General features: G+C 51.4%; 5 protein-coding genes across 5 annotated transcripts; 2 read left to right on the forward strand and 3 right to left on the reverse strand.

The window, feature by feature from the left end:
- Window positions 1-8,886: 8,886 nt before the first annotated feature.
- On the reverse strand, window positions 8,887-10,420 carry LOC100897781 (mpv17-like protein 2). Its single transcript, XM_018640058.1, has 5 exons — window positions 10,367-10,420; window positions 10,094-10,278; window positions 9,719-9,942; window positions 9,395-9,580; window positions 8,887-9,237 (listed from the first exon to the last, which is right to left on the reverse strand). Exons 3-5 carry the CDS (start codon window positions 9,930-9,932, stop codon window positions 9,017-9,019), a joined length of 621 nt encoding a protein of 206 aa, XP_018495574.1. The 5' UTR covers window positions 9,933-9,942; window positions 10,094-10,278; window positions 10,367-10,420; the 3' UTR covers window positions 8,887-9,016.
- A 1,301-nt stretch (window positions 10,421-11,721) lies between these two features.
- Window positions 11,722-12,536, forward strand: mRpL36 (mitochondrial ribosomal protein L36). The gene is made up of 3 exons (XM_003744610.2): window positions 11,722-11,768; window positions 11,887-12,072; window positions 12,344-12,536. The coding sequence occupies exons 2-3, from the start codon at window positions 11,894-11,896 to the stop codon at window positions 12,453-12,455; spliced, it is 291 nt and encodes a 96-aa protein (XP_003744658.1). The 5' UTR covers window positions 11,722-11,768; window positions 11,887-11,893; the 3' UTR covers window positions 12,456-12,536.
- A 1,380-nt stretch (window positions 12,537-13,916) lies between these two features.
- Window positions 13,917-15,544, forward strand: LOC100900128 (transmembrane protein 70 homolog, mitochondrial). Its single transcript, XM_003744611.2, has 4 exons — window positions 13,917-14,078; window positions 14,203-14,389; window positions 14,978-15,237; window positions 15,380-15,544. The coding sequence occupies exons 1-4, from the start codon at window positions 14,010-14,012 to the stop codon at window positions 15,464-15,466; spliced, it is 603 nt and encodes a 200-aa protein (XP_003744659.2). The 5' UTR covers window positions 13,917-14,009; the 3' UTR covers window positions 15,467-15,544.
- A 439-nt stretch (window positions 15,545-15,983) lies between these two features.
- On the reverse strand, window positions 15,984-17,954 carry LOC100898075 (heparanase-like). The gene is made up of 6 exons (XM_003744676.1): window positions 17,767-17,954; window positions 17,336-17,607; window positions 16,923-17,216; window positions 16,559-16,798; window positions 16,271-16,436; window positions 15,984-16,188 (listed from the first exon to the last, which is right to left on the reverse strand). The coding sequence occupies exons 1-6, from the start codon at window positions 17,952-17,954 to the stop codon at window positions 15,984-15,986; spliced, it is 1,365 nt and encodes a 454-aa protein (XP_003744724.1).
- Window positions 17,955-19,623: 1,669 nt separating this feature from the next.
- Window positions 19,624-20,772, reverse strand: LOC100898214 (fez family zinc finger protein 2-like). Its single transcript, XM_018640051.2, has one exon. It carries the CDS (start codon window positions 20,770-20,772, stop codon window positions 19,624-19,626), a length of 1,149 nt encoding a protein of 382 aa, XP_018495567.2.
- Window positions 20,773-25,941: the final 5,169 nt, after the last annotated feature.

Here is a 25,941-nt window from a genome sequence, read left to right on the forward strand (position 1 = left end):
ATGAATGCTGATTGAGATCCTGGTCTTACGAGTCGGCATCTCGCTCCAAAAGAGTTTCCAGGACCGGAGTCGTCGCTGTCTTTAGAATTGGAATCGCTCTCATGAGTTTCTAAGGATATCGGATCCTCCTCCAGTGAATGCGTAGGTCAGTCTCGAGACGAGGCTCAAATTCGCCTCTTGCCCGAGTCGACCCTAAGATGCACACGATCCGGAACGGTAGACGAATGAAGATAATTGATGATTGGTATCCGTCCTCTCCCGCCCTGGAGCGAGACATTTATTTAGACAGTGCCGAGAATCGGGAACCTCCACGAAGCGTGAGAGAGGTGAGGAACCGACTCCAGAATGTTATCTAAGAAGTCTTTCGCAAGCCTGACTGGACACTTACGAATTGGAGTTCATCCCGTTCGCTCGGTCGGAGTCATTGCCTCCCGGGCTCGGATGCATGCCTCTCGCTTACGTCTAACCAGACTAGATCTAGCTGATGCACGTTGCTGGAAGGGTCCGAAGCGAGAAATTCGGTGACTAAAAGCATGGTACGAAAGGAAGCGTCCGATCGAAGATATACCAAGAATCCGTTAATTCTTTGTATCGAGAGCACCAGAGATTCAACTGATGGAAATATAATCGCGATTCCAGCAAAGTAAGAGTTGCCATTCGATTTAGGTGCGGAAGAATTGCGAGTAACTTCTTCCCGATTCCAGCGATGAGAGGATCCGAGCTCTTGACGCTCAGCTTCTAGGGGATTGGCTGTCAAGGGAGCGCTTGTCACGTTTCGCCAGGAAATCGGCGAGTCACACAATTCATGGCAGATGCTAAGCGATTGACGACGCGGAGACAATGCAGAGAAGTTGTGTCAATTGCATACACAGCAGGGAAATCCGTCGGGCTCTTTGGAATCTAATGTGATAGAATTGAACCGCGAGGCATGTCTCCGTTGCAGCTGGCGAACTCGTCCGGTGTATGTTACCCGACCCCAGATCCGGATCGGATCGTAGGGAGCTTCCGCGCTGCTCAGCGCTCTGCTGAGAAATTCCAAAGGAACGAATAGTTCGCCTCCTAGCGCAGAGGTCGGCACCATTCTTAGTCCGCGGACGCCCGGAGCGCCGATTTCCCCCGCGCGGGCCCCCTGAGTTCATCAGTCATGATGTCTCCATATCGGGCTCATCGTTCGAGGAATCTTCGGGGAACTCCTTCGGTGGAGTTCTGGCGGTCCCCCTCAGTCTCTCGGCCCTGAGTGGATGGCCATAAAGAAGGGAGACCCTTATGTTGATTTCTCACAGAGATTGTTCTGGTTACGCCATGACCGAAGAGCATCACTGAACCCCTACTAAATGGCCGGCCCTTCACTGAGGGGGACGCGGAAAACCTAAGAGCAGCTCGAAAAAGGCTTTTTGGCTCCATGGGGGGGTCCTCGTGGGTTCATGACCCCTACGGGGACCTATGCAAGGGGCTCGACGGGGGTTCGCGGACCCATAGCTTATTTCGCGGACCCCTGGGGGTCCAGGGACACCCATTTGCCGACTCCTGTCCTAGCAATTTCGTTTGTTCCGTTGTACGGAGGTATTCGATGCCGGGGTGGGTGCCGAAACCTGGAACTCGATTTTACCATGCAGATCATCATCTCATCACAAGCGGATTGCGAACACCCGTCTGCGAGCGTCAATTGGTCCCGAGTCCAATTTCAGGAAACTTTATTGAGTTCGCATCCTCTGCCTTCCTTGTCGTACCTTAGGAGCGCTAGCTCATCCAAGAGGACCCCCGCCCGCCCCGCGAAAAGGGACCTGCGCTCCTCAGGGAAATTCAGGTCTGATTGATTACATTCAACCAGAATATCATTGCGCCCCCACTGAAGTCATTCTGGCATGTAAAAACTCCAAGCAGAATAGTGGGAGGCTTCACTAGGCTAACGCAAAAGCGTGCAGAAAGCGATTTCCACGTCAACGGCTTGTGACTGCAGTCCGCGGAGCGCCGCCATCGGAAACCCGCATCGCAGTCCTTTGCCAACCCGCTGTGTGTCTCCTCCTGCCATCACTCGCACTCGCGGAACGAAACATAGAACTGACGAAACGAGACATGGAGCTGGCGAACTTGAAAGGTCGCCTGGAGGAGAAGGTAGTTTTGATCCCTGGATTGCTTGTTTCGATTTCATCATCCGGAGAGAAAAGTACTGCAAGTAAGATGCCGATAGGCGCCAGTAGATTTTATTTTATTATTGTGCGTCTGCGTGCTGAGCGCGCCTTAATTTAAACGTTGCGACATGACACTAACGACTGTCCATCAATAACCACTCAAGCTAATGTTATTGCTACGAACTATCCCTCGGAATCCCTAGAATGACTGGGTCTGAAGATCTGGGCACTGGATACCCGAGGAGAATGCCGGATTGCTACTGGTACTCTCCGATCCGTCTCGCCTTCGCGAGAGCTCGATAGCAAAAGAGGTGCGCAGGCGTTCGCTACCGCCGAACATCGAAGTCCGGACGTGCCTGGGCACGACATTCGCACTCGAGCAAGGCGTTTCTCCAACGGGTTCTCTCTTCATTGATATTCTCCAGGAAATACCGATGGCTATTCGCCACAGTTATAAGCAACGTGGACAGGGCTCTGCGCGAAAACCACCCTAATCGGTCACTGGGTCCACTGCTGAGAGATCCACTCCGTAATTGACGACGGAGTGGGTTCACTGCAGAGCTGTGCGCTGCGTGGCGAGATCGCCGGCGCGCCGGCGCGCCGAGTGTGCAAGTCCGCCGCCAGCCGCCACCGAATCTCCACGGCGCGGCGGCGGCGAAAACGCCGGCGGCGCGCCGTCGAATTTGGTAGTCTATACTGTGCATGATGCTGCTAAGTCGGCGGCAGAATGAGCGATTTCGACTCTAATTTCGACCTGAACGGAGGTTTTCAATCGCAGGAAATTTGTTGCGAGAAAAACGGTGCACTTTGGATCCAATAACCAATAACGATGACGAAGACTCTTTTCATTCACGACAGCAAAAGTTTCTTGCCGCGTATATGACACATAGTTCCGATGTTAACTTAAGGCATGCCCTTCCCTACATTGTTATTGGGATGGAAAATAAATTGTAAATAATCGTCTCTCTGATATTATTCTCAGTGGCTATCTCCTGCGCCGAGGTGCGCCGCTGTAACGCCGCGGCGTGCCGCCGCCGCCGCCGTCAACTCTGGTCGCGGCGCACAGCTCTGGTTCACTGTCATCCACCGTCATTCATGTTCGCAAGACCTCGCCACCGAAGGTGAGTTACACGGCTTACCGATTTTCTCGTTTTGTTTTGTCCGGTGTCCCAAGTTTTTGTGTGATTTTCCAGGCCGAGACCACCGCGGACTCCTCGGACGATTGCTTCCACAAATTCCCGTGGAAGCGCACGGTATGCAGTATTCGGAGCTTGAATGCTCACATGAGCATTTCACTCAATCAACCCCCAGACTCCAGCAGATCTCAAATATTCAGTTTTCCCGAAATGTTCGTCTTTTCCAGCGCCGTAAGCGGTCTTCGCACAAGCTTGAGCTCCTCCAACGGATAAGAGAGCTCGAAAAACAACTCAAAGAAAGAGACCAGGAGGTCGTCGAACTAAAAGTTCGCCTCGAAGAAAAGGTTTTTTTGATCGGTAGTTTTGATCCCTGGATTGCTTCTTTCGATTTCATCCCACGGAGAGAAAAGTACTCAAGGCGCTTTTTTTCGATAGGAGAAGACCATCTCGCTATTAGGCGAGCTCATCCGTGGGAGACAGTGATCTAAAGTTTCTAGTATGATAAGAAGGTCAGTCCAATATGATATTTCTGTGATTTTGCGCTGCGCGATTCCAACTGAGGGAAGATTTCGAACGGTATATACTCTTCAGCATAAACCGAGCCACGGAATTCGTGTTCTGAGCTCGAAGCTTCGAATGCCTCATGACCGGAGTGTTCCGTGGTCGAGAGAACTTCCGTCGCTGCGGAAGAGCTGCGTTTGAGAATTCTCGAGACGATGCCATGCTCATTAAGCGACTCAAGCGAAGCTTGGGGACCCGGATAATCTTTCTGACGATATCAAACCCATCTTTCGATCCCGGCTGCTATAGGTTGATTGCCTCCTCCTTTAGGTCAATGAAGACGAGCCTTCGAAGCCGCGTCAGTAATGAACTGAGAATCTTCTCCCTTCCAGTGTGCCCCAGAGGTAAAGCGTCTGTACCTTGGTCCCATAGACCTGGTCGACAGGGTAATAGTGGCCGCTTACGGTCTCTCGAGAATCAAGATCGCAGACCACTGTCCTCCGAGCTTTGGTCTGGCGATTGGTTCCGAAGCGTTTGATATCACTCCCCTTACGAGCCCGCCCCGATTTCCGGACGTGATGAAAGTTGAAGACCAGAATGTCGACATGACCTGTAGGTGACGCTTTCCAAGCTGGAAGTACCTAAATCCAGCCGCTGGACTTTTTGCCCAATTGGAGAAAGCACACGGCCAACAAGGCGCATACACGGCAAGGAACCGATCATTCATCCCTCCTGAATCAATACAGTAAAAGCTCGTTATAACGACCCCCATTACAACGAATTTCTCGGTACAACGAACAAGGAATTTTTCCTCCTTTGGCCAGCTCGCCATAGGGATAGTGCTGAGCGGCATTCGTTACAGCGAAAACTCGGTACAACGAACTAGTTTCGTCGGTCCCTTCGTGTTCGTAGTAACGAGCTTTTACTGTAATGCCATTCTGTCAAACGAGCGTGATGAACGCCCATCTCTTCGTCGGAGCTCCTCGGAAGCGGTGTCATTTTAATCCCATGTACAGAGTTTATTTCAAGCACCGATGAAAAAGTACTATTGTTGCTCTGTTGACGATTTACTGTGTCTTCATTCGCTCGATCCTTGGCAGGACTCGTGACCCTTGCTCGTCTCATTGTACGAATTAACAAATCGAGATCCGAACTGCATGGCTCTCTTGGATCGCAAGGCTGTCTGTTTGAGGCCCAGGGAATGGGCGTTTGAGAAACGCTGAGTCAGAGGTTGATGTGGGATCACTTCATGCTGGCCTGATCCCCCGCGATGAGATGCATGCCAAATGCCAAGGCAACATCCGTTGCGGTAGATTCGAATAGAGCTGACGAACATCAAGGATCCTAGAAAATCTCACAATCAGTCTCACGTAGCAATGCGGCTCCGATGAGCCACAGAAGGGTCGCCTATCGACGGAATAATCGCTTTCAAGCGAATTGAAGAGGAAATTCGGCGGCCCTGGATAAGCATTCGGTTTCCGGATCCGAACAATTCAAATGAGTCTCCCTCTCCCAGGCAGGGCATCGCTAGAGAATAAAGAAAAAACGAATCGCAACGGCAAAATTATTGAATGACGCACTCTCGAAGTCCCATGGGTGAGTTCAAGAGAGTAGGGCGATGATCTCGTCTAGTCGTTCTCCATTTCAAATCAGTGAATTCAACGCAGAATCTGCTCTGCGAAGTCAAACTTCGTCCGCTTCGCCGAAACTATGGAATCTAACAAAACTCATCCAAACGAGATCACACAGCCACTTATAGTACCAGGAAGCGACATTGAGAGCTATCGATGTCGACGCCTCCGAGAGATCAATTGCTTGCAATGTGAGACGTGAGACATGATGAGGGACAGTGGATGAAAACTCAGCGGACTTGCGGGGAACGAATACATATCCTAAGAAGAAATCGCGTAGGAGTCGTCAGTTCGTGTGAGCGGCCGCGGAATTCGGGACGTTGAGTAACAGAAGTTGTCGGAGCGGCTGTGTCGAGTGCGACCGGAGAACGAACCGAGATGGCCGGGAACAAGCATAAAAATGATCGTGAGCAGAAACAGAGAACCGAGAGTGCTCTCGGGACGCCTGGGAGAAACGATGACGGAGGCGGCAGCGAAAGCACGCTGAACAATGGTTCGAGCCCTTCAAGCTGGTTACGGACCCCCGAAGTGGTCTTCAGCGAAACAAAGAGTCGCGAGCAAAGCAACTCCTCACGCAGCAACACCAACATCGGCGAAAGGAGCCACCGAATTATCCGCGCGGGTGAGATGATCGGCAATCGGAGTGACGGCAAAATCTGCGAAAAGGGGAAAAATCGGAATCGACGAGGATCGCGGGGCGGACTCGGCGCGGAAGATATCGGGGGGAGCTCTCGGCCTAGACATCATGCCGACGTTCGACCCGTAGCTCATCTATCGTCTTCTAGGGGAGCATACCGCGACCGCAAGTCGCGAGATGAACGACAGATTCTCGAGCGATCTGGAAGGCGGGGGTCGTCGACGCTGCTTCGAAGGGGGGGAAGAAGCAACAACGCTGAATCGAGTACACCAGAGAAAGCCGGGAAAAAACTCAGCGGTGGAAATCGGAGGGCGGGCGCCGAGAATAGAAGAATGTCCAAAGATACATCCATCGGTGATACCGGACTGGGATCTTCGATCACTGAAACCAGCAAAGACCTGTCTAGAGTCCCTGATGGAGTTGATGACGAGCAGCATCAGAGTAGCGAAAATCCCGACTCGGACCATGGCTCGCAGACCGCGGGAGACTCGGACTCGGAACACCTCGCGAGTGCCCCGACCGACGTTGAAGGAATCGAGTCTGGAGGTTCGGAGCGAAGCGAAGCTGAGAATGACAGCGTCGAAAATTCTGACGACGGAGAAACAGCTAAACCCTATTATCAAGCCGAGAGTGATTTGATGAAATTCTTGGCAGAAGCTTCAAGCGACGATACAATTCCGGATACCTTGATATCCGGTCCTTTGGAGGAGAGACCCACGCGAGGACCTGCGAGGAAACGCCCCGCGAAACGGAAGAGGAAGCAGATGGATAGCGAGGAAGAAGAAAAATTCAGGATGGAGGTCAATAATTACGTATGTTTTCCCTCCTCAATATTCCCATTATTAAGCATCGAGAATCCGCTCTGTGGAGTTTCGCACTCGCTTCGATTGACAGAAACTTTCTACCGCAGATGTCGAGTTTGGGCGGCTGCAAATGTGGCCGGTGCCGGAGACCCCTGTTCGCCTGCAATTCGGTGACTAGATGCGGCGAATGTTCAGAACCCTTGTGCTGCGACTGCGAGTGCGAGTGTGGAGGCAAAGCAGAATCGTGGTCGGAGAGCCCCGAAACGTCTGATTCGGACGCCGACCGGTGGTCGCCCCCCCGTGAATCACAACAATACAGCAGTGATGACAGCGCTACAGCAGGGGAGGATGCCGAAGATCGAACGGAATCCTCCTCGGAAAGTCCGAAGGGCGATAAAGATTCATGATTTTTTATTGGCGACGTATTGATCATCATCGTGTGGGCTGCCACTTCGTTTGTTCCGAAGCAGATCCTTCGGAGTGACTCCGCACCTTACAGCGGCTGACATCGGCCATTTCTCTTGTATGGTTCCCGGTTTCAGAAAAGGGAATCCTCATCGTCTGGTGAGGCTGCCGAGCTCCGGGACGGGCATTGTCGCTCAAGTTGAACCACTCGCATCACCGGCCACGGAGTGGTTGGTGGCAGGAAAGATATCCTGAGAGACGAACTCCCTTTCATTCGCGTGCCGGAGGAGTTTATCCTAGATCGAATCGAAGTATCAACTCGATCTTGGGAGAAAGACTGAACACTCACTCTGAGGTTGGATATAGTATTCTCCGAATTCATCAATTCATGCAAAAATATATTGGAGTCGCCTGTTTGGAGCACGTGTTCGGCCTTCAGTTATCAGGGATGAAGATTTGAAAAATGAAAAGAATCTGGCGAGAGGAATAGAAGCGACTGCTCCCCTAAGGACCAGTCATCGGATCCATTCGTGAGATGGATTCACCAAGCGAGAGCTTCAATGGCTCTCCGCTGAGTTTGGCCGCGCTCCTGCTCCAGAAAATCAAAATCGCTCCGCGGGAGCATCACAAGCCGCTCATTACCTTCGACTGCGTAGATCAGCCGCTACGTCCATCGCTGGGTCCAGAAAGCAGAACTCCTGAATTCCGAAGATCAGGCCACGAGGATGCCAATGATAAGAGAAATCGACCACGTCGTCGAGTTGCTCTACATGGGTATGATCCATCAGTCAAAGTATACCGAATTAATCTGAATGAATTATTAAACACCGAATAAATTACTGGAGCTGTACACCGCAGTTGAACGTGTGTGGTTCTCTAACCTCACCGATCTTATGCCGGACGGGAATGCCTGGAATGTACCTTTCTGAAGAGAAGTCCGGAAGAAATCATGCACGCCAGTCGAAATCGCACCGGGGAAGAAGATTGAAGGTCGTGCGCGTGAGAAAGATCAGTGTGTCAGTTGTCGTACACTCGTTCTGGCGAAGCTTCAAATGATTTCGTCAGACGAATCAGAGCCAGGAACTAGGAATTCCTCTTATCTCCGATTGGTCGGACATCCTTGAACGTATTCAGCGCGATAGTGGAAACGACATCAGCTGGCGAGCAAGTCGATCAAGATCACTCTTCCGAGATCCTCAAGACGGCCGTCCTGGTCCAGGTTGTAGAGGGTTGCGTTGAGCTCTCCGAATTACCTGAGTTGCACTGCTGCTGGCGGGAAACGATGAAGCAGTGAGCACCGATCGCCCTCCACTTTTGATTCCCACTCGACTCTCAGAACAAAGATATCAGCTTATCGATTCATGTAAGGAACAGTGAAGCTCTGTTAATGGAGGAGTCTCCCGGTATTTCGGCGCTTCCGTCGGAGCAGCTGGCTGCCTTGGTCCCTTCTGCGACACGAGGCCAGGTCTCGCCGAGCAAGGGCGATCCATCGCAGCGAATGTTGGGGAGTCCTAGAGCTCTCGCCTTTCCCAAACGACGATCCTGACGGGAGACAGCCTGCGTACAATCCGAAGTGTAGGTTCTTGCCGGTGTCGAATTTACGCACATTTGGTGAACGTGAACGGCCCCGGAAAAGTCTGATCTCAAGAAAAAACACAAGATGATTTATTCTGGGTCTCGCTTTCTGACCTCTCGATGGATCAGCGATCTGACAGGATTGTCTCCCATGAGTCCGAGGGGCAAAGAACGGCAACTCGAAGGCTCCAATGAATTAGATACCATGAATATCGGAGGGGCTCCGGTTTTCGTTCGTCTCGGAAACTCCCAAACATCTTTGATCCCGGTACTTTATATAGGGCGTGAAAACATCGAACCCGAAAGAGATAACAGTGTCAAAAGCTAAACGGTATCTTAAAGGTAAGTAATAGAAGTTGAATGCTTGAGCGATCGGCCACACGAGCCATTCGACAACATAAACTGTTCCGCCTTTGTCTGAAATAGATTATATGAACAATTTTATTCATAAGGACGATGATTATATCTATGAAGGATTGAAGAGTAATAATACCCGGGAACGGGGATTGCTCAACATGGCTCGTTCGAAAGCGGGCTTCATCTTCGATAGCGACTCGCGGTGCCGACTCCCTACCCGCTAGTTCCTCCTTGAATTCACCCATGCTCGAGCCCTCGAGGGCAGCAACAGTCCCGAAGTAGACGGTCAGGCAAACAGGCGAGAATAGAATTTGGTCATATAGGACCTTCTGAGCGATAACTTTGACGCAACGACCCTGCCACCAACGGTCCAGCAAGGCATACCAATAATGAGTCACGACACCTGAGAGAAACGAGAAATCGGTTAATCTTACGGGCTTTCAGAGCCGACTCACACTCCAAGATCAGCACGGAAGACGACTTCTCCCCTTGATTCAATCCCTTCGCAAAACTATCCGGCTTCAGTATATGGATTCCGAACCCGTCGTTAAGCCGGCAGCCGCCATGTGGGAGGAGCGTTTCATTTGGAAACTCTCTTGGTATCCTCTGGAGACTTCGTAATACTGCTGCACCCCGTCTCCAGCGATTCCCATCCCGGTCGAGATGACGGCGTTGGTTATCAGAAGATGTTTCCCGAACAGCTTCTGCGTTACCGCAGAGACTTGTTTGCCGACGGCGATGAGGAATAGTCTCATGATCCTTGTGCTGCAAGTGAAGAGTCAATTTTCGATTCAAGCTCCCTACAGCAAGGGACTCTGCTCAGTATCTCACATCTGATTGAAAGGCTTTATGGTTTGGTACGGAAATGCGAAAACGATCACTCTTGACTCCGCACACCCGAGGAGAGTTCGCAAACCTGGGGCTTCGAACGGATTGTTCGTAATTGCTTGGACAAACTTCACTTCGATTCCATGTCGAAGAGCTCTCGAAAAGCGAACTTGAGGTCGTGGCTCTCCAGATAAGCGTTGAAAGCTCCCAAGTCCATATGCGGGCGTTCACCTGCTCCCTGAGTAGCCTTGTAGCACGACAGTTCCTCGAATCCTGGAACGGAGAACGTGATGATTCGCCGTAGGTAGATGGCGGGATGGGCTTCTGGACATCACCTCCCGATATCGGCTGGATCGCTTACCTTCGAACCTCCGCTTCCTCACCGCTTTCTCTTCGAATTTCACCCTGATGCGCTGCCAGTTCCAGCTCTTGATTATGGCGACAGCTTCGGTACAGCTTTCCGCATCGCCCTCTAAGCAGATGACTCCCGGCTTCCCCGGTAGAGTGAAGCCTCCGAGGCTCTTCTCTGAACTCAATTCCAGTAGATTCTTCCTCTTGACTTTATCGTAGATGTGATGAGACAACAACCACACCCGGGTCAATGACGACGAGCGGGACTCGTTGGGTAGCTGAGAGCGTGGAATACATTATTCGGATCTTATTCCTGATTGTGGCTCCGGGCTAATGTGATCGCTTTGGTAGGCGAGGAGCGGCTTCCCTGAGCTCGACGGAAAGCATGTCCGATGGCTTCTCACCTCACGAGGTTTAGGCTGAGATTCACAGTTTTCTCGGACAAAGTCAACTACGAATGATACGCAGAAAGTTCCCAGCTCGTGTTCATCTTGGAAAGTTGAGACCAAGTCTTGGAGCTTACGATTCAGGTAAGAATGATTCCGAACAGCCACGGAAAATCGCAGCGATTCGTGAGGATAGTTGTGAGGCAGCGTGACCTCGACTTCAGCAGGCGGGATCACATCTGCTCAAAATATGCTTCATATCATCCTTATGGACCAGTCTCTTCTACAGGAGCTGAGCTGGCTCTCAGCTCGCGAGCGATAGATCCGCCCTCTCCTTGTCGGATCATAAGCGAATTAGCACCAGAAATGCAGAATTCAGAGTTGCGGAGCCGATACTTGCCATCCAAGCTGATACAGCAAGTGATTTGATTATAAACATCATCCAATTTCCCCTCCAAGAAAGCCTGGAACTCCTCGACGACGCTGTGCGGGGAGACCTTCACCGAATCGTAGAGGCTTTGCAGGAAGTCGACCTCGCTCAGCTGGGATTCAATATTCTGAGTTCGTGCGATCATCACATTTTTCGAGACCTAGCGGTAGTCACATTCCAGCCATCATCGAATCATACTCCCGATTCCTCTAGGCAGCTCGAAGTGAAGGCTGGAACGGATAGAATTCGATCATCTATTCCGAATTCCCGCCGGCTGTTCCTCGCTCGAGCATCGATCAGCTGACTGCGTTCAGACGCTCACCTCAGTTCCCGCTGATGGAACACCACTGATTATCCAACCTGACGACGTGTGGAGCGGACGTAAGCGTACCTTCGGGAGTACGATTCGAGAACGGGATTTTCGAGCGGTCGCGCGGGAGACTTCCTCCCCGGTCACTCGCTCGTGGCCGGGTAAGCAGTTTCTACACAGTCGAAGATTTCCCACTCGGTTCTGGGATTTGTCGGGGAACATAAACAAAACTCACTGCGGTGCGCGTTTCTTCGGGTGCCGGACGATTCCCGTCGGTTCGCGATAGGTTTGTATCGCTCATCTCCGGTCAGAGTCATTCGATAGAATCGGGAAGCGGAAACCAGTATCCTGACTCAAGATGTAGACTAAGCTTTAGACCCTGATCTTCTTACTCTCCGCTCCAGGGTGAGCATGGCGCTGAACTCACTGGGACGCCTCGGATCGGGATTCCTCAATCTCCGGAACCTCGTGAGTCCTGTGGGAATAAAACCTCTCGAGGGTGTTCTGACTCAGGTCAGAACCTTCAAAGACGTCGACGTTCTGGCTAAACGCTGCAAGGACTGCTACTTCCACAAGGATGACGACCGCTGGTGAGTGGAACTATAACATAATTTCTTATTGGAAAATAATTGAAAATTCTCCTATCCGAAATTGGGGTATGGCGGAATTGCCCCCAATACTTTCGTACAGTGGAACATCATTCAAATCGAGTGATCACTGCCAGGAGCGGTGGATATAATCGAGGTTCCATGGGACGTCTGTGGATCATCAAAAAAGTGATGAGTCGAGATGAACTCCCGGCAGCCGATATCATAGGGGTCGACATGATCGAGCTTCTACTGTATATCCTCCTTCTTGTAGGTACGTTCTCTGCCGAACTCATGGACGACACAAGCAACGTCAGAAAATCGCTGATATACGGAATTTCTGGATTGTAACGCACAAAACACACGGACCGAAGAAGAGATTCTGAGCTCTATCGTTTCGCAGACTAGAGAAAATTGAGTATTTTCGACTGGAAACGGCGAAATAAAGTTTGAGGCTGAGATTCAGAGTCCACCTCATCGATTACCCCCTCAAGGTTAAGGAGGACCGGACCCGCACGTTCACGTGAGAAACATAGTCTCTCGACCAATTCAATTCTAGATCCTCTGGTCAGCTCAAACAGTACGAGCGTTGAGAAACTTGGCGCCCTCATTACGAGCCCCCGGGCGCCCGGTCTGTTCGCCAGAGGTATTGCCGATGGTGAAGTTTCTTCGGTATACGCAATGTCAATCACTGACGGCTTGAAGAGGATCTCAATCCCAGAATAAGTTCCCCCGGCTGGACGGTCGAAGCCAAACGAACGGCCCGTCGGGCTTCCCGGATGAAGAAGAGTTGACATTTCGGCGGTGCGCATCCGCTCCTTTATTAGCGAGAATTAACTACGTTGGAAATTCATCCCTCATTCAAGGGCTTCTCCGGGGAGTGCAGTGAGCTCCTCGAGTTCCTCCTGAGTCGCTCGAGGCCCCCGATCGCCTCTAGCTCCTATCGAATAGAAAACTCCTTTGTCCTTGCATTTCTGTATCGTTTCCTCGGGAGTTCCAACTGAAAATTCACAGATTGCTCAGAGCCCCATTCGGAACACAGTGCTCGCGTGCACGCTCGCGGGAGCTGCTCAGATATTCTCTCCGATAGGTCGAACGTAAGTTTGCCGCCCGATGAGGGGGCACTAGATTCTAGGTTCCAGATTCTCGATGATCTATAATCATGCAGTTTCGGAGGATCGATCTGACTCTGCTCCTCCGGGGAATACCGCTCAACTTCCCTGAAACCCTCCGCTTCCAAACTCACTTGAGCCTTTGGCTGCGAGGTATATACCAAGGCCGAATGTATTCCAAGCAAGAATGGCGTAAGCTATGCTGAGTGCTTTATGTCGCGATTGGTTTCCCGGTCCGTGGTAGAACTTCAGAGCTCTGTACACCCGAAAGAGAATACTCCGAGGGTGCTTCCTCATCCCGACGAGGCTTCTCCCTTCGAATCACTGCGTGCTCAGCGAGAACCGGAGGCTGCGCTTCCCGATCAGAATGCAGAGACAGTCCTCCTGAACTCGTACCGAAATCTTGGTATTCTCTGGAAGTATCGTCAGTAGTCAGCTGCCCGTTCGCGAAATTCGAACACTTCGCGAACAGAGAGCCGCTATGAATTGTGGCACGATGGTCAGCGCCGCAGCGTACCACGAGCCGAAATCCGTAAAATACATATGCTCGGCAGCCCCCGCGAGCTCCCTGTACCTCGGAGAACCCGGTCCGATCGGAGCCGTATACTCTCGATACGACGAGAAGTAGTCTGTGGCCGATCTCCCGAAGAACCAGGCTCGAAAATCTCGAGTTCCAGTGGTGGGTTTGTGATACGTCCATATAAACAGAAGGCGCCAGTGCCGCCGCTCATCTCTATGCGCGAACCATCCGAGAAGGTTACGGTGTACGGAGCCGCAGCAGTGGAACTGATCATAAAGCTCCGTTCGCTCAGCCGGTGAGCAGGCACCATGCTTGCTCTAAAGTTTCTGAGAGCTCAACGTGGGCTCAGCTTGACGCGAAGCTTCCCCCGATCGAGTGTGAGTCCCCCGAAGGAATTGGCTCGCAATTCTAGAGCCGGATACGAGACTTTCGAATGGAGCGTCAATTTCCGACGCCGGTGAATTCGATGCGACGACGTCTAATCTTCTCTCCCCACCACAGATCCGACTATGTCACGAGAACTCGAAGGTACCGGAAGAAGAGAGAGTGAAATTACATGTGTACGAAGGCGCCCTCAGAGGGAAACTGAGATGGGTGAGAATATTCTCCTGGACAACTACGAGCGTCTTCATCGCTGTGCAACCTGCTCTCATCTCAAAAATGATGGCTGACGGAGTCAGCCCCGCGGGTGAGTTTCCGGGTCGGAAGAAATCCTTGCCCCATAAATGTCAGATACATACGTCAAAAGGCCGTCATATGCGTACAACTCATGAAGAGCCGCATTCGCTCAGGCCCCGAAGTTCAAAAAATGTTTTTTTTCGCACTGACGTTTCTGAGCACCAGCTGACTGAGCCACAGTGGCGGATCCAGGGGTAGGGGGACAGTCGGTCGATCGCCCCCTTCCTCGAGACTGCCGACATCCCATACTCCGCATGTTATAGCAGGACCTAGGTATCGATTCGCCTCTCCCTCGATGCATTGTCCGCCCCCCCCCCTTGGAGGACTCCTGGATCCGCCCCTGCTGAGCCACTCGCGAGACGGTTAGACCAACTCATCAGATGCGGTCTTTTTCGAATAAGGTTCGGAGCTTGAATAGGTCGGACCTTCTCCCCGATTTTCTGAGGTGTCGACGGGAGAGGGGCGGAAAACGCACTCACGCATTCATCCTCGAGCACGCAGCAAGAATCTGCGGTCGCTAGGGGCTTGTAGCGGGCTCATCCCAGACTGTCTCAGACATCTGAGCAAATCGGATTCTCAAAACTGCCTGACATTACAGGATTCGCCTTGACAGCTGGCTTCGTGACACTTGGTATCTGCACGCCGCTACTCCTACACAGTTTTGCCAGGCCCTACGTGCTCGCGCTGAGATTCGAGCCGCACACGAAAATATTCGAGTGTGATACGTACGATGTCTTCGGAAGAACGAGAACGATGACATTCACGCAGAGCGACGTGACGTTCCCGGAGTTGCAAGGCCCGCTATCAAACTTGAAAATAAAGAACAAAAGCTACCTCATCGACTTCAACCAAATTCAGGTCAGTAGATGTTGCTCGGAAATGACTGTGTCTATTATTACTTCTAATACGCTCACACATCGCCCTTCATAATAACACAACGTAAGAGATTGAGACCTTCTCCACATTGAGACGTTGCATTAATGACGGAATTTTTCCCCAGGATGCTGATGCTTACGATTGTATACTGAAATACGATAAGCCGATCGACCTGAAGCTGAAAGTCGATACGAGAGGTGACAAGAGTTAGCAATGTACAATGTGGATGAAGCTAGATGTGCATTCTATGGAGAAACTTCGAAATAAAAAATAGGGAGCCTTGGAAAAAGATTTTCAGATTGGTGCTGAATTGAGGGGCACGCGTTCGTGAGAGTTTCAAGTATCGACTACCGGATCTTGACTCATTGAAAGACGCTCCGATATCGACGTTGAGAGTGATTCGGTCAAACTTCACCGGTTTGCTATTGCTTCAATATTATTTCAACTAACATTGAGCGGAAATCGGCTGAGAACGGCGGAATCATCATCTTGAGAACTCCCGGAGATCTATGGCGAGCCCCGAATTCATTGACGTAAGAGTGAGTCCGGGGACCGAAGTCCGATTTCCGGTGGAGAGCTCTTCATATCCCTCGGATCATGGTCAAACATGAAAGTTTCTGGCATTCGCTGCTCCGAGACATCCGAGCTCTCGGGGATCAAGTGGAATTGAAGGGAAAATTTCCGCCAGCATCGGCTCCTCGGAGAAAGTCACATCGGGAGTGGAGCTCTCAAGCAGTGGTATTCTGCATGATATACACGGAGAAGGCCATGCTCAAGGCAGGGAGCACCAGCACGTCCTTTCCGGACCGCAATTCTCCTTTGGGCGGTATGAATCTTTCGGCCGGATCGTCAGGGAGCTTCAGCAGACGTTTATTGACGAGAATCTCGATCGAAGCGCTAGGGTCGCCCTGGCTTGTCACGAGATAGTCCCATCTGGAACATATTGGCGACTTGAAGTTCCCGAGACACATTTGGATGAACGAGTAATGATGGTGATAGTCCACGGAGCGCGCACCTCTGCGTCTTCAGAAGTTGATGAGTGCTCGTCCGTAAGATGTACTTTTCCGTGGTGTGCACGTTGATGAACATCGCAGTAATTGTTCGGCGGTCCGGATCTCCGAAGCAGTAGCAACGCAGATGAGCGAACGATGGATTCGGGCGTATCGCTCTCACCACTTCACCTACGAGCGGAGACAGAGCAGAGGGATAATCCTCTTGGGGAACTCCCGGCGGGGAGTCAGCGAAAACCACGACGGTGAATATGATCTCATTGGACAACGTAGATTCTATCGTATCCACTTACCGTTCAAGAGCCGAAAAAGGTAGGCTACCCAGTATTCGGGGCTGGGTTCATACCGTTCACTCATATTGAACAACCTGTAACGTCCCCCGAACAAAGATTGTCTCATCACGTGAGAGATTCCCCTAGTTGCCGCCAGACCGAGTTTGTCAGCGTATCCCAAAGCCGCCACGAAACTTCGAGAAAGCCCCAGAGCACCACCTCCGAAAGCCGAACCGGACTCGGTGATCCACAGAGGAGTTTCTGTGGAGGTCTTAGGTCTATGAGACTTTCTTTACAACATCATCAGGAGGTTTTTGATTCAGACATCGACACATCCATTGCGAGCTTGCTCATCATGGTCCACGTCGTTTTGTATTTTGCTCACCCGGTTTGCGTGATGATTTCACGACCCGTTGGGCGGTCGAAATTTTTCTGTCGAGAAAATCGAGAGTCGTCGGGTGGATCAGTCCCCTCCACGTTGTGTTGCTTCCGTTGACATAATACTGGTGGAAACTGGCTGCAAAGAGGTGCTTTCCCGCGAAGCTGATCGTTTTGTTCAAGAATTCCCTCCCGAATTTCTGCAAACGGCTCACATCCGGTGCTATAATCTTCGAGCCATGGAGCGGCGATTTGTTCAACTTTCGCCGCAGGGCCTTGACAGCTTTACCAATGTCGATACCTGCGATGCGGGAGGAAAACGATGATCACGATCACGGGAGCGACTCACGAGAGGGTCGATGTGGGGGGCAGAGTACTTCGGTATTCCCGTCTTGAATCAATCGATCGATGGCTCCCTACCTGAAATGTTGTAGTTACGCCGCGGCTCGTTTCCGACGGAGAAGTCGATGCTGGTGAAGTTTTTGGAGATGATGTAGTCGACGAGCTGGAACGCATTCGAAGAGTTCCACTTGCCATCCGAATGAAGGTGTGAATTCAGGCAGAAGAGGAGCCGCGACCCTGAATCATCGGTGAACTTGAGCAAGCGATCGATATCGTCCCCGTAAATCGTGTAGGCGTCTGGAGGAACAATCCCTTTCTTGTGTTTTTTCTCCTTCCGACGATGTTGGGATCTGCCGGGCAACGTCGCGTATCGTCATGAAGAGAGGGATATTGACAGAGTCCCATGAATCTTCCGAGGGTAGTGTTCTTCCGAGGGAAATTCATCGAGCGAGGAAGTGCTTGCGGTTGAAAGGGATAGTAGTGAGAAATCGCGAGAAATGACATCTTACCCCCCGTCGCGCGGACGCTTCTCGGCGAAAATGGTATGGTCGCTGAGGATCCCTCCGAAACGCACGTAAATGGGAGCGAGTAGCACCATTGCTTGTTTTAATTTCTCGTCATCGAAGTTTACCATCGTCCATTCTTGTTTGGTGATAATCGACGCGTCTATCGTATGACCCAGGAACAGTGAAGACATTGGTGGTCGCGATGTATTCCCGTAGTCGACTCTAAAGTAAATCACTTGAGGGTCGCCGGCAATGTGAGGCAGCACCGAAACGACAGCGAGTACGATGACGATCATCAGAACCAGTAGAATACCTAATCTGCTGTGGAGGGAGGAAGGGTTATCCAGGGATCGAGCCGGGGCGACTTGTAAAAGGATTGACCATCATTGCCAAAGTACTCGCATCGCTGGCCGGAATGGCTTCGAGGGATCTTTAGGAATAATGCCATCCGACCACGTCTTCGAGCTCGAGGACGCATCGAAAAAAGATCTTTGCTTCTTTTTGGTCTTCCCCGAAGGCTCCCTTTTCATATCTTATGTCATAGAGTCGATCGACCGATCGATATTGCGGGAGCCATCGGTTCGTTGTCATTCATAGTTGACAGATCAACAGATTCTTCGAGGAACAACGAGCACTTTTGAGGAGCCGAACATTCTATGGGGAGGATCTCTTTATCTCGAAAAGGGAGTGACCACTTCCCGCGCGATCCGAAGTTCTAACTCTGGACAACGCGGTAGATGCTTGGAGACTGTGAAAAATGCTTGCTACTCCTCCCAAGACTGTGATGTCTCATCGCTCTGTATTTCAGGAAGTTCAACTCGTTGGCTGAGAGTCCTGTCTCGTGTAATGTCCAATCAATGACAGCTATCGATGAATTGCTTAGTAATTGAACTTACTCGGCAGTAACTCCCTCGAGCGCTGAACTTCAGCAACGAGAACTGCAGGCGAACAAAATGGCGCGACCTTTGGCCCGGAGCCCGTATTGAGTCGGTGATAGCGTTGTTTGCTTTCTGAGAGAGTGAGCTACCTACATCAGAGCGTACTCGAATTATGTATCAAACCAAAACGGAAGAGCAAGGAGGTTCCTCGAAGACCGTCGCCTCCACACCTTTGAAGATCAATTCAGAAGCGTCGTCGCTGGGAGCCCGATCTCTCGATCGGAGTTCCTCCGACCACGTAGCGGTTTCAGAGCACTCGGATCGGTGGGGATTCCCTCAGGCATATGATGAAATAATCACTCGTTCAACAGGTCGAGATCTGTTATGAAGCTCCAGAATAATTGAAACAACCAGAGACAATTAAGTCGAGGGCACGTCTCAAATAGGTATCTCATCGAGCCCAGCCGCTATTAGGCAATGAAGAGCCCACCTTGAATTCACTGAACAGACTGCGACTCTTTATTAATCATGACTAGCTCTATTCGATTCGATAACCTCAGAAGAGGAACTTCTCAAAGGAGTCCGTATTTGTACAAGCGACCTCGAAACCTACCCTTTCCCTTCTATCATATAACCGGAAGCCACAAATGTTCTCCCTCCGGATCGATTATTTACATGTTCGATATAGAATGAATGTCGACCCTTGTGAAGAGTTAGTTTTTCTTTACCTATTTCTCCTGTACAATCACTGTCTTCGAGTTTCAAATTGCGGAAGGCGATTCCGATAAATTACCCTGTTTCATGTTTCTGGTCTGAATGAGTGACTCAATTCGGACATTCGGACCTGATGGCAAGGAGCCGGCTAACCCCGTGGGGAAAAGCGGGAACGACCACCGGCCGGCTCTTCGAGGAACGGGAGCAGATATTCGGGAGGCAGACCCATGACCAGAAGAGAGGGGCCCGCGACGCGATTTGAGAGCCTTCAGACATCCACGATCGGTTCATCGTCATCATCGGAGTCGTCCTCAACGTTCATCAGATCGTGCTTGCTGTCTTCGTCGAAGCCGAGCTGATTTTCGGGGACGTCGTGGATCTTCCGCAAATGTTTCTTGAGATCGAAGTTCCGACAGAATCCCTTGCCACACTCCTTGCAAGTGTAGGGCTTCGTGTCGTTGTGAGTATGCATGTGGAAAGTGAGATTGTAGATCTGGTGGAATGCCTTATGGCATATATGACACTTGTAGGACTTCTCGCCGGTGTGAGTCAATCTGTGATTCTTGTAGTTCCCTTTCTGATGAAAACCTTTGCCGCAGTATTCGCACACCCACGGCTTGAATCCTACGTGGATTCGGATGTGCGTGCTCAGAGTCGAGCTGCGGTTGAATGCCTTGCCGCATGTGGTGCATTTGTGCGGCTTCTCCGATGTGTGGATGATTTTATGCCGACACAGGGTGCTCGCCTGCCTGAAACCTTTGCCGCAGACCTTGCAGATGAAAGGCCGCGCTCCCGTATGCACCGGCATGTGTCGCGTCAGATTATAGTGCGCGTTGAACACCTTCCCGCATTCCGAACAAGGAAACGTTTTGTTGCTTTCCTTCTTGTTCGAGGTGCTGGCTGCCGTGGGAGACTTCGTGTCGGACGATGTCACGGCCGGGGTTTCGGTTGTGGCTTTCGAGGCTTCGTACCAGGGTCTGTAGTCTTCAGTGGACTGCACGTAGGTATTGAGCATGGACCCCTGGAGGTTGAACAGCATCGTAGGGTAAAAAGGAAAATAAGGAATCTGCAGAGGATCCACAAGAGGATTAAGCATCTGTTGAGGTGTCGAGAGCGGTCGCGCTGGAGCACTGGGTCCAATAAGGCGCTCGATGGAAAATGTGAGCGACGCGGCCTGATGAGGTGGAGAGTCTGAAGTCGTCATCTTTCCTGCAAGATGGAGAAAGCGAATTATTGGTCTGGGAACGATCTGTGACGCCGCGAAGCGAGATGGACGGAACGAGCCTGCTCCTCGTTCCTTAAGACTGAGCGCTTCCCCCGATATAATGAACGCCAAACTTTCGCGCGAAGCTTTGACCGGAGCAGAGCGGACCTCTCTGTCTCTGAGCACACGAAATTTTCCGGAGGATCGATTCATCTTTATTCGGAGTTATGGAGATGGAGTTCTTCAAGTTTGAGTATAGCGCTCCAGCAAAGCACCATTTCTGGCAATCGTCGGAAATCCGCTACATTTTACTGAGCCGCACGAGGTGCAGATTGCATGGATCTGCACACTCCGATATCGAAGCGGAGACAGACGATCAAACCAAGCGAACAAGAGGAGAAAAAGCAAGTGAAAGAACAAACCGCGGTCCCGAACGTTGCGCAGCATGTTCCGAATTGCAATGCAGACTGACAAGCAGACAGGAAAAAGAGTAGACACATGATAAGGAACAAAACAAGCTCGCGGAGGTCGTTCTTTATTTGTTGTTGATTGTGTGTTGTTGATTGTTTCTGTCTCGAAACGGCGAACCCCACCCTCGACCCCCCCGCACGCTGGGCACCACTGAGTGAGCAGAGTGACGGCCCAGCGTCGCCACTTGCGCGGCCCGAGGCCGAAACCCAGGGCGCTGGTAGGAACATGATCAGCGCCTCCGAGTGGTTGTCGAATCGAGAGGAATGACGTTATTCGGTGATGAGATGAAGGAAAATAATCTTGTCTTCAAATCGATGACAGCGCTCGATGGGGTCGGGGGACCGAGGGCTTGAATGGCGATATAAAAGACAGCCATCATGAAGAAAGGGAAAGATGAAGAATGACGCGCTGAGGAAGACCTCAATAAGAACTAATCACAAAACTCATCGGAATTCCTTTCCCCCCTCGAGAGTCTGTTGAAACTTTTGTGTCTCTCAGTGGATGAGTAACTGAGTGAGTGACGTTGCTAGATCCTTTGTGTGCTAGTTCGCGAAGGATCGTTCGTTTTTTCCCCTGGTTTCTTTCTTCTCTGCTCCGTCGGTCCGCAGTCAATTCGTCCCGCAGCTGAAACGACCCCATTATCCTTGCCAGGCTCTCAAACACGTCTCCCCACTCAGAGCGCTCTCTCTCTCGACGGTCGACCAGTCAGCGCGTCGGCTTGCTCTCAATAGATCCGTTATTCTCGCTACAGCGAGAGAATCAGAAGTTGGGTCCATAGCGCGACATGCAATCCCCGAGGAAAAACCCGAGGCTGGGAGCCAAGCGCCGTCCGGGGTGAAAACAGGTTTGCGACGGAGGAGGAGAAGGATTTGCGAGTGTTTATCAAGGACTGCGGGAAGACTCTCCCCCGAGTCACTTTGTGACTCTGCGGTATTTCCTATCGATACTACCGGCTACAGAAAGGAGGACACAGAGGGCCCGGCTCGCCAATGAGGACAAAGGGAGAACGTCCGCGCAGAGGCGGGCCATGTTGGGACGGAGGAGGAGGAGTCTTGAGTAAGGTCTCCTGCAGACCTTTTGCCGTCGAAATAACGCTCGGCTGCGATCGGAAGAACTCGTTCGGGGTAGCTCCCGGGGCAGACGTCAGTAGAGTTTTGTTTGCCCTCGTTTTCCTCGAGAGTTGTCCCACCTGCTCCCTCCGAATCGTTTGCCTCCGCTCCGACAATCTTTTCTTCTTCGTCTTCTCTTCATTCGCTCTTCCCTCTCTGCCCCGAAAATAAACATTGCAATGATACTCCGCTTGGGGAGCCGGTGTATCCGATCAGGAGAGAAGACTACGGCAACGATCTATCGAACGGCAAAGGGAATAGAGAAAGTGTTTGAGTTTTGCTCTGAGAGTGAGAGCTCTGCAGTTTGCGTCGACTCAGTTCCGATCCGTAGCTCTTGCCCCAGACAGCTGAGGAATTTCTCGACAAAATGCAGTGGTGCCGCCTCTACCTCCACGTCGAATCATTGATAGATTGGAGAATTCATAGGTAGATGTTGTCAGAAAAGACCCCGTATCACATGTTGGACAACGATTCAGCGAACCGATCGAGCACAACCTCGAATTCCATCAGGGTCGGCGCATCTGCCAAACGCGCGTATGAAGTATGAAACTCGGATTTGGAATGGAACACCACCGGTTCGTGCCGTATGCCTACCATGCATAAGGGACGAGACCACGGCTGAGCCTGATTGTGGTCATGTCTGATCTCTTTACCTAGTAGACGAAGTGAGCTCGACGGCAAAGGGGCTACCAACCTGAAGGCGAGCTCGATGAGCAGCGCGACAATGTAGCTGCGAGCAGGCACATCGCCCGAAGTAGGACTTCCGATTCGAACGAAATGAACTTTCAAAGATCGAGAGCAACGGATTTGCGAAATGCGCACCGAGCTTACCGTTTACTAAATGAGCAAGCATGCTAGGGGCTGAGGCTGTATGGGATGTTCAGGCCGCCGGCGCCCTCTCCGACGGGCGGAGCCAGTCCTCGCATTATGCTAATACTTGTTACTTCTAGCATTGCGCCAGATGGACATTAACTGGGCGCGCAGGAGGTGAAGCACGACCCCGAAGCGAGTGGCTAATGTATGCTTCAAACTTCAATTACACTTCGATGGAGCTCAGGGTGACCATGCCATCATAGGGATGGATGAAGCCAACAATAAAACCTCGGCTTTTAGAGTACACCGCTACACATCTGCAACTCTCTCATCCTCTCGTGTGGGCCCGCTCGCGGCGAGACTAGTTAGCTGCGATTCGATAATGTGCATGTTACAGGATCGGAACTGAGTCCTACAGGTAATTCGTGAACTGATGGGAGAGCCGAAGATACGGGAAATGATTCCTGAGAATACGTGGCGAATGAGCGTTCTAATCTACCTCGCTGGCTTCCGTCGAGTCTAGTCGTCTCCCTCAGGGTCGAGAAAAAGCTCGAACTCGTTTTCACGCCCCGCAACGTGGGTCCACGTTCACGTTTCGATGGGAAGGACTAGCCGAATGTCGAAATCCCGCGGAACCGGAATCGCTCAGGTCGTCCCGACGCCTCCGATATGGCTCTTACTCACTTACAGCGGGCTTCCCAGGAGTGATCCGACCCTTGATTTGTCAATACTCAGCGTGAATCAGGGGCTTCATAGTCGTACGTATTTCAGACGATGAAGAAGTAGTTGTTAGAGCTGAATGCTCCTAAGCGAGGTAACGGGGTATAATGTCCCCAAGGATGAAATTGCTACGCCTAGACATCCGACCTAGAATGTCTCGATTTTTTGAAGTCATGGAATGGACCTATCAGAGCGCAACTCCGCCCTACGGATAAACGGAAAAGTAATCGAAGCGGTGTTGTCCGAGTCAGACGTTATTCCCCATATCAGATGGTCGACCTAAATCAGTGAGAATTGTAGAATCTCAGTTTCGCGGGACGTTATTTGTTGAGGAGACTCGGCGCGCAATTCTGTTCAGAACAACGCGGACATGTCCCAAAATCGAGAGCCACCCCTTCGGAGGCTGTCACTTCACTTTCCGCCGAGTTCTTTGCTTGAGGGAAGGTCAAAAGCTTGAGAGCGGTATGCGTTCGAGAGCGTCTCTGCTCCGGAGCTCAGCTACAGTCCACAGTATCACGAGTGAGATGGTAAGTATTTAGAATTTCATAAAACAGTCACGAGGTGAGTTTTTTTGCCAGATGTCCTGTCACATGCGACGATTTCGAACAAGGGCGAGCTTGAGAGCGGATCCAACGCATCGACGCTGGTCAACCTCGATCGGACTTCGAGTTCCATTTCTGACGAGAACCCAATCAAGCCTCGGATTGAGATATTGAGACTTCATTCTGATCCGGAGGCCGAATCGGTGGATCCTATCCGGGAAACGGATCTCCAAATCCACCAAGAGGTGACAAATTGCACCGAACCCCGAATCGGACCTGGATCAGTGGTCGATCCGGGTGCGCCAGCATAATGTTCAAGCAACAACAAGTAATTCCTCCTCCTCGCCGACCACAGCACCCTGCACTAGGGATGAAGATGTTTGGATGAAAGGAGCAGGCGGCAGCCTCATGAATCTCGTAGTCGCAACCATCTGTCACGGAGTTCATCGCCATCATCATCTTTCAGCATGTTGACTTGTTTGCAGCACGCAGCTCTCGGATTTCACCGCCAGTTAGCTCTCCTGTTTAGATGTTGTCCGGCATTGTATCTGAGTGAGTTTACACGAGTTCTCAGATCGTTCGCGGTAGAATTCGAGAAAAATGGACGTTTCGCTCAGGGACGCTGTCATATGCACGAGGATCCGCTGAAATCAATCGTTCAAAGCCAGCGATGCTTGCGTTGTGCAACCGGGAAAGCGGAGACCGACGATCTCAATTCCGATAATACAGTACTTTCTATAATACATACAAGCGGTTGCCAACCGGTTCCGTCGGCTACGGCTCAGTTCTCCGCGGAGTTCGTCGACTCGGATACTTCGATTGATACTCGGATATTGATAGCTCGACAATTTCCTTTTTTGTCACGAATAGCGAGAAAGAGGAACAGGGAGCTGGAGCAGAGCACGGCTCTTCTGTCAAGGAGCAGCCGAAGCGAAGTGTGAATCAATCGCAGTGACGTACAGGGAATTTCAATCATGGTTCTGGTCGAGATGTCTGCCCTCAGGAGCGGCATCCGTCTTGGTTTCCTCACGCCCATCGCTCTACATATGTACATGCTCGCTTGTTGTTGTCTGCGGCGGCGACGGCGGCGGCAACATGTGTTCCCCCAGAGTTATGGGAGCGCTCAGTGGTGCAGACACTGCACTGCTTGCGAGTTCTTTGTGCTACGAGCGACCTCCGCATAAAGAAGTCATTAGAGATAAGCTCCTCTCTCTCCAAGAGCTCACTCTTTTCTGGTTGCTCTCTCACTTCATCTGCCGCCTCCTTCTCTCGGCCGGCGCTCCGACTACTTCGACTCAAAGGAACCAGAAGACAGACCGATCGAGCTAGAGCACCACTTCGGTTCCGAGCACAAAGGCAGCTCCATTGTCACCCGAAGTTCACATAACTCGCCGCTCTGGCTTGTTCCCTTGCCTCGCTGCTTTCGATGCGTCCATCTCCCCCTCGCTCCTGTCACAGTAGTCTCTCAATCTGATCGAAACAGCTCTCTATTGCGGCCTCGAACCCACAAAGTCGCGTGATCACAACATTCACAACGTGTCTATCCATCAAAATCTAATGGCTGCAGACATAAATAAAATGTTAACGTCCACCATTGAGTCGCGTCGAATCCAGGGCTCCCGACGTGAGAAGTCGTCATTGATCTACGCGAACCAGAATACGTTTCCGGAATGTCATCGGCCGCCACCGTGGGAAGGACGCTGCCTCAACCATTCTGGCCCGGAATT

Source organism: Galendromus occidentalis, unplaced genomic scaffold (genome assembly GCF_000255335.2).
Source record: "Galendromus occidentalis unplaced genomic scaffold, Mocc_1.1 scf7180000077471, whole genome shotgun sequence".
Taxonomy (NCBI): Eukaryota; Metazoa; Arthropoda; class Arachnida; order Mesostigmata; family Phytoseiidae; genus Galendromus; species Galendromus occidentalis.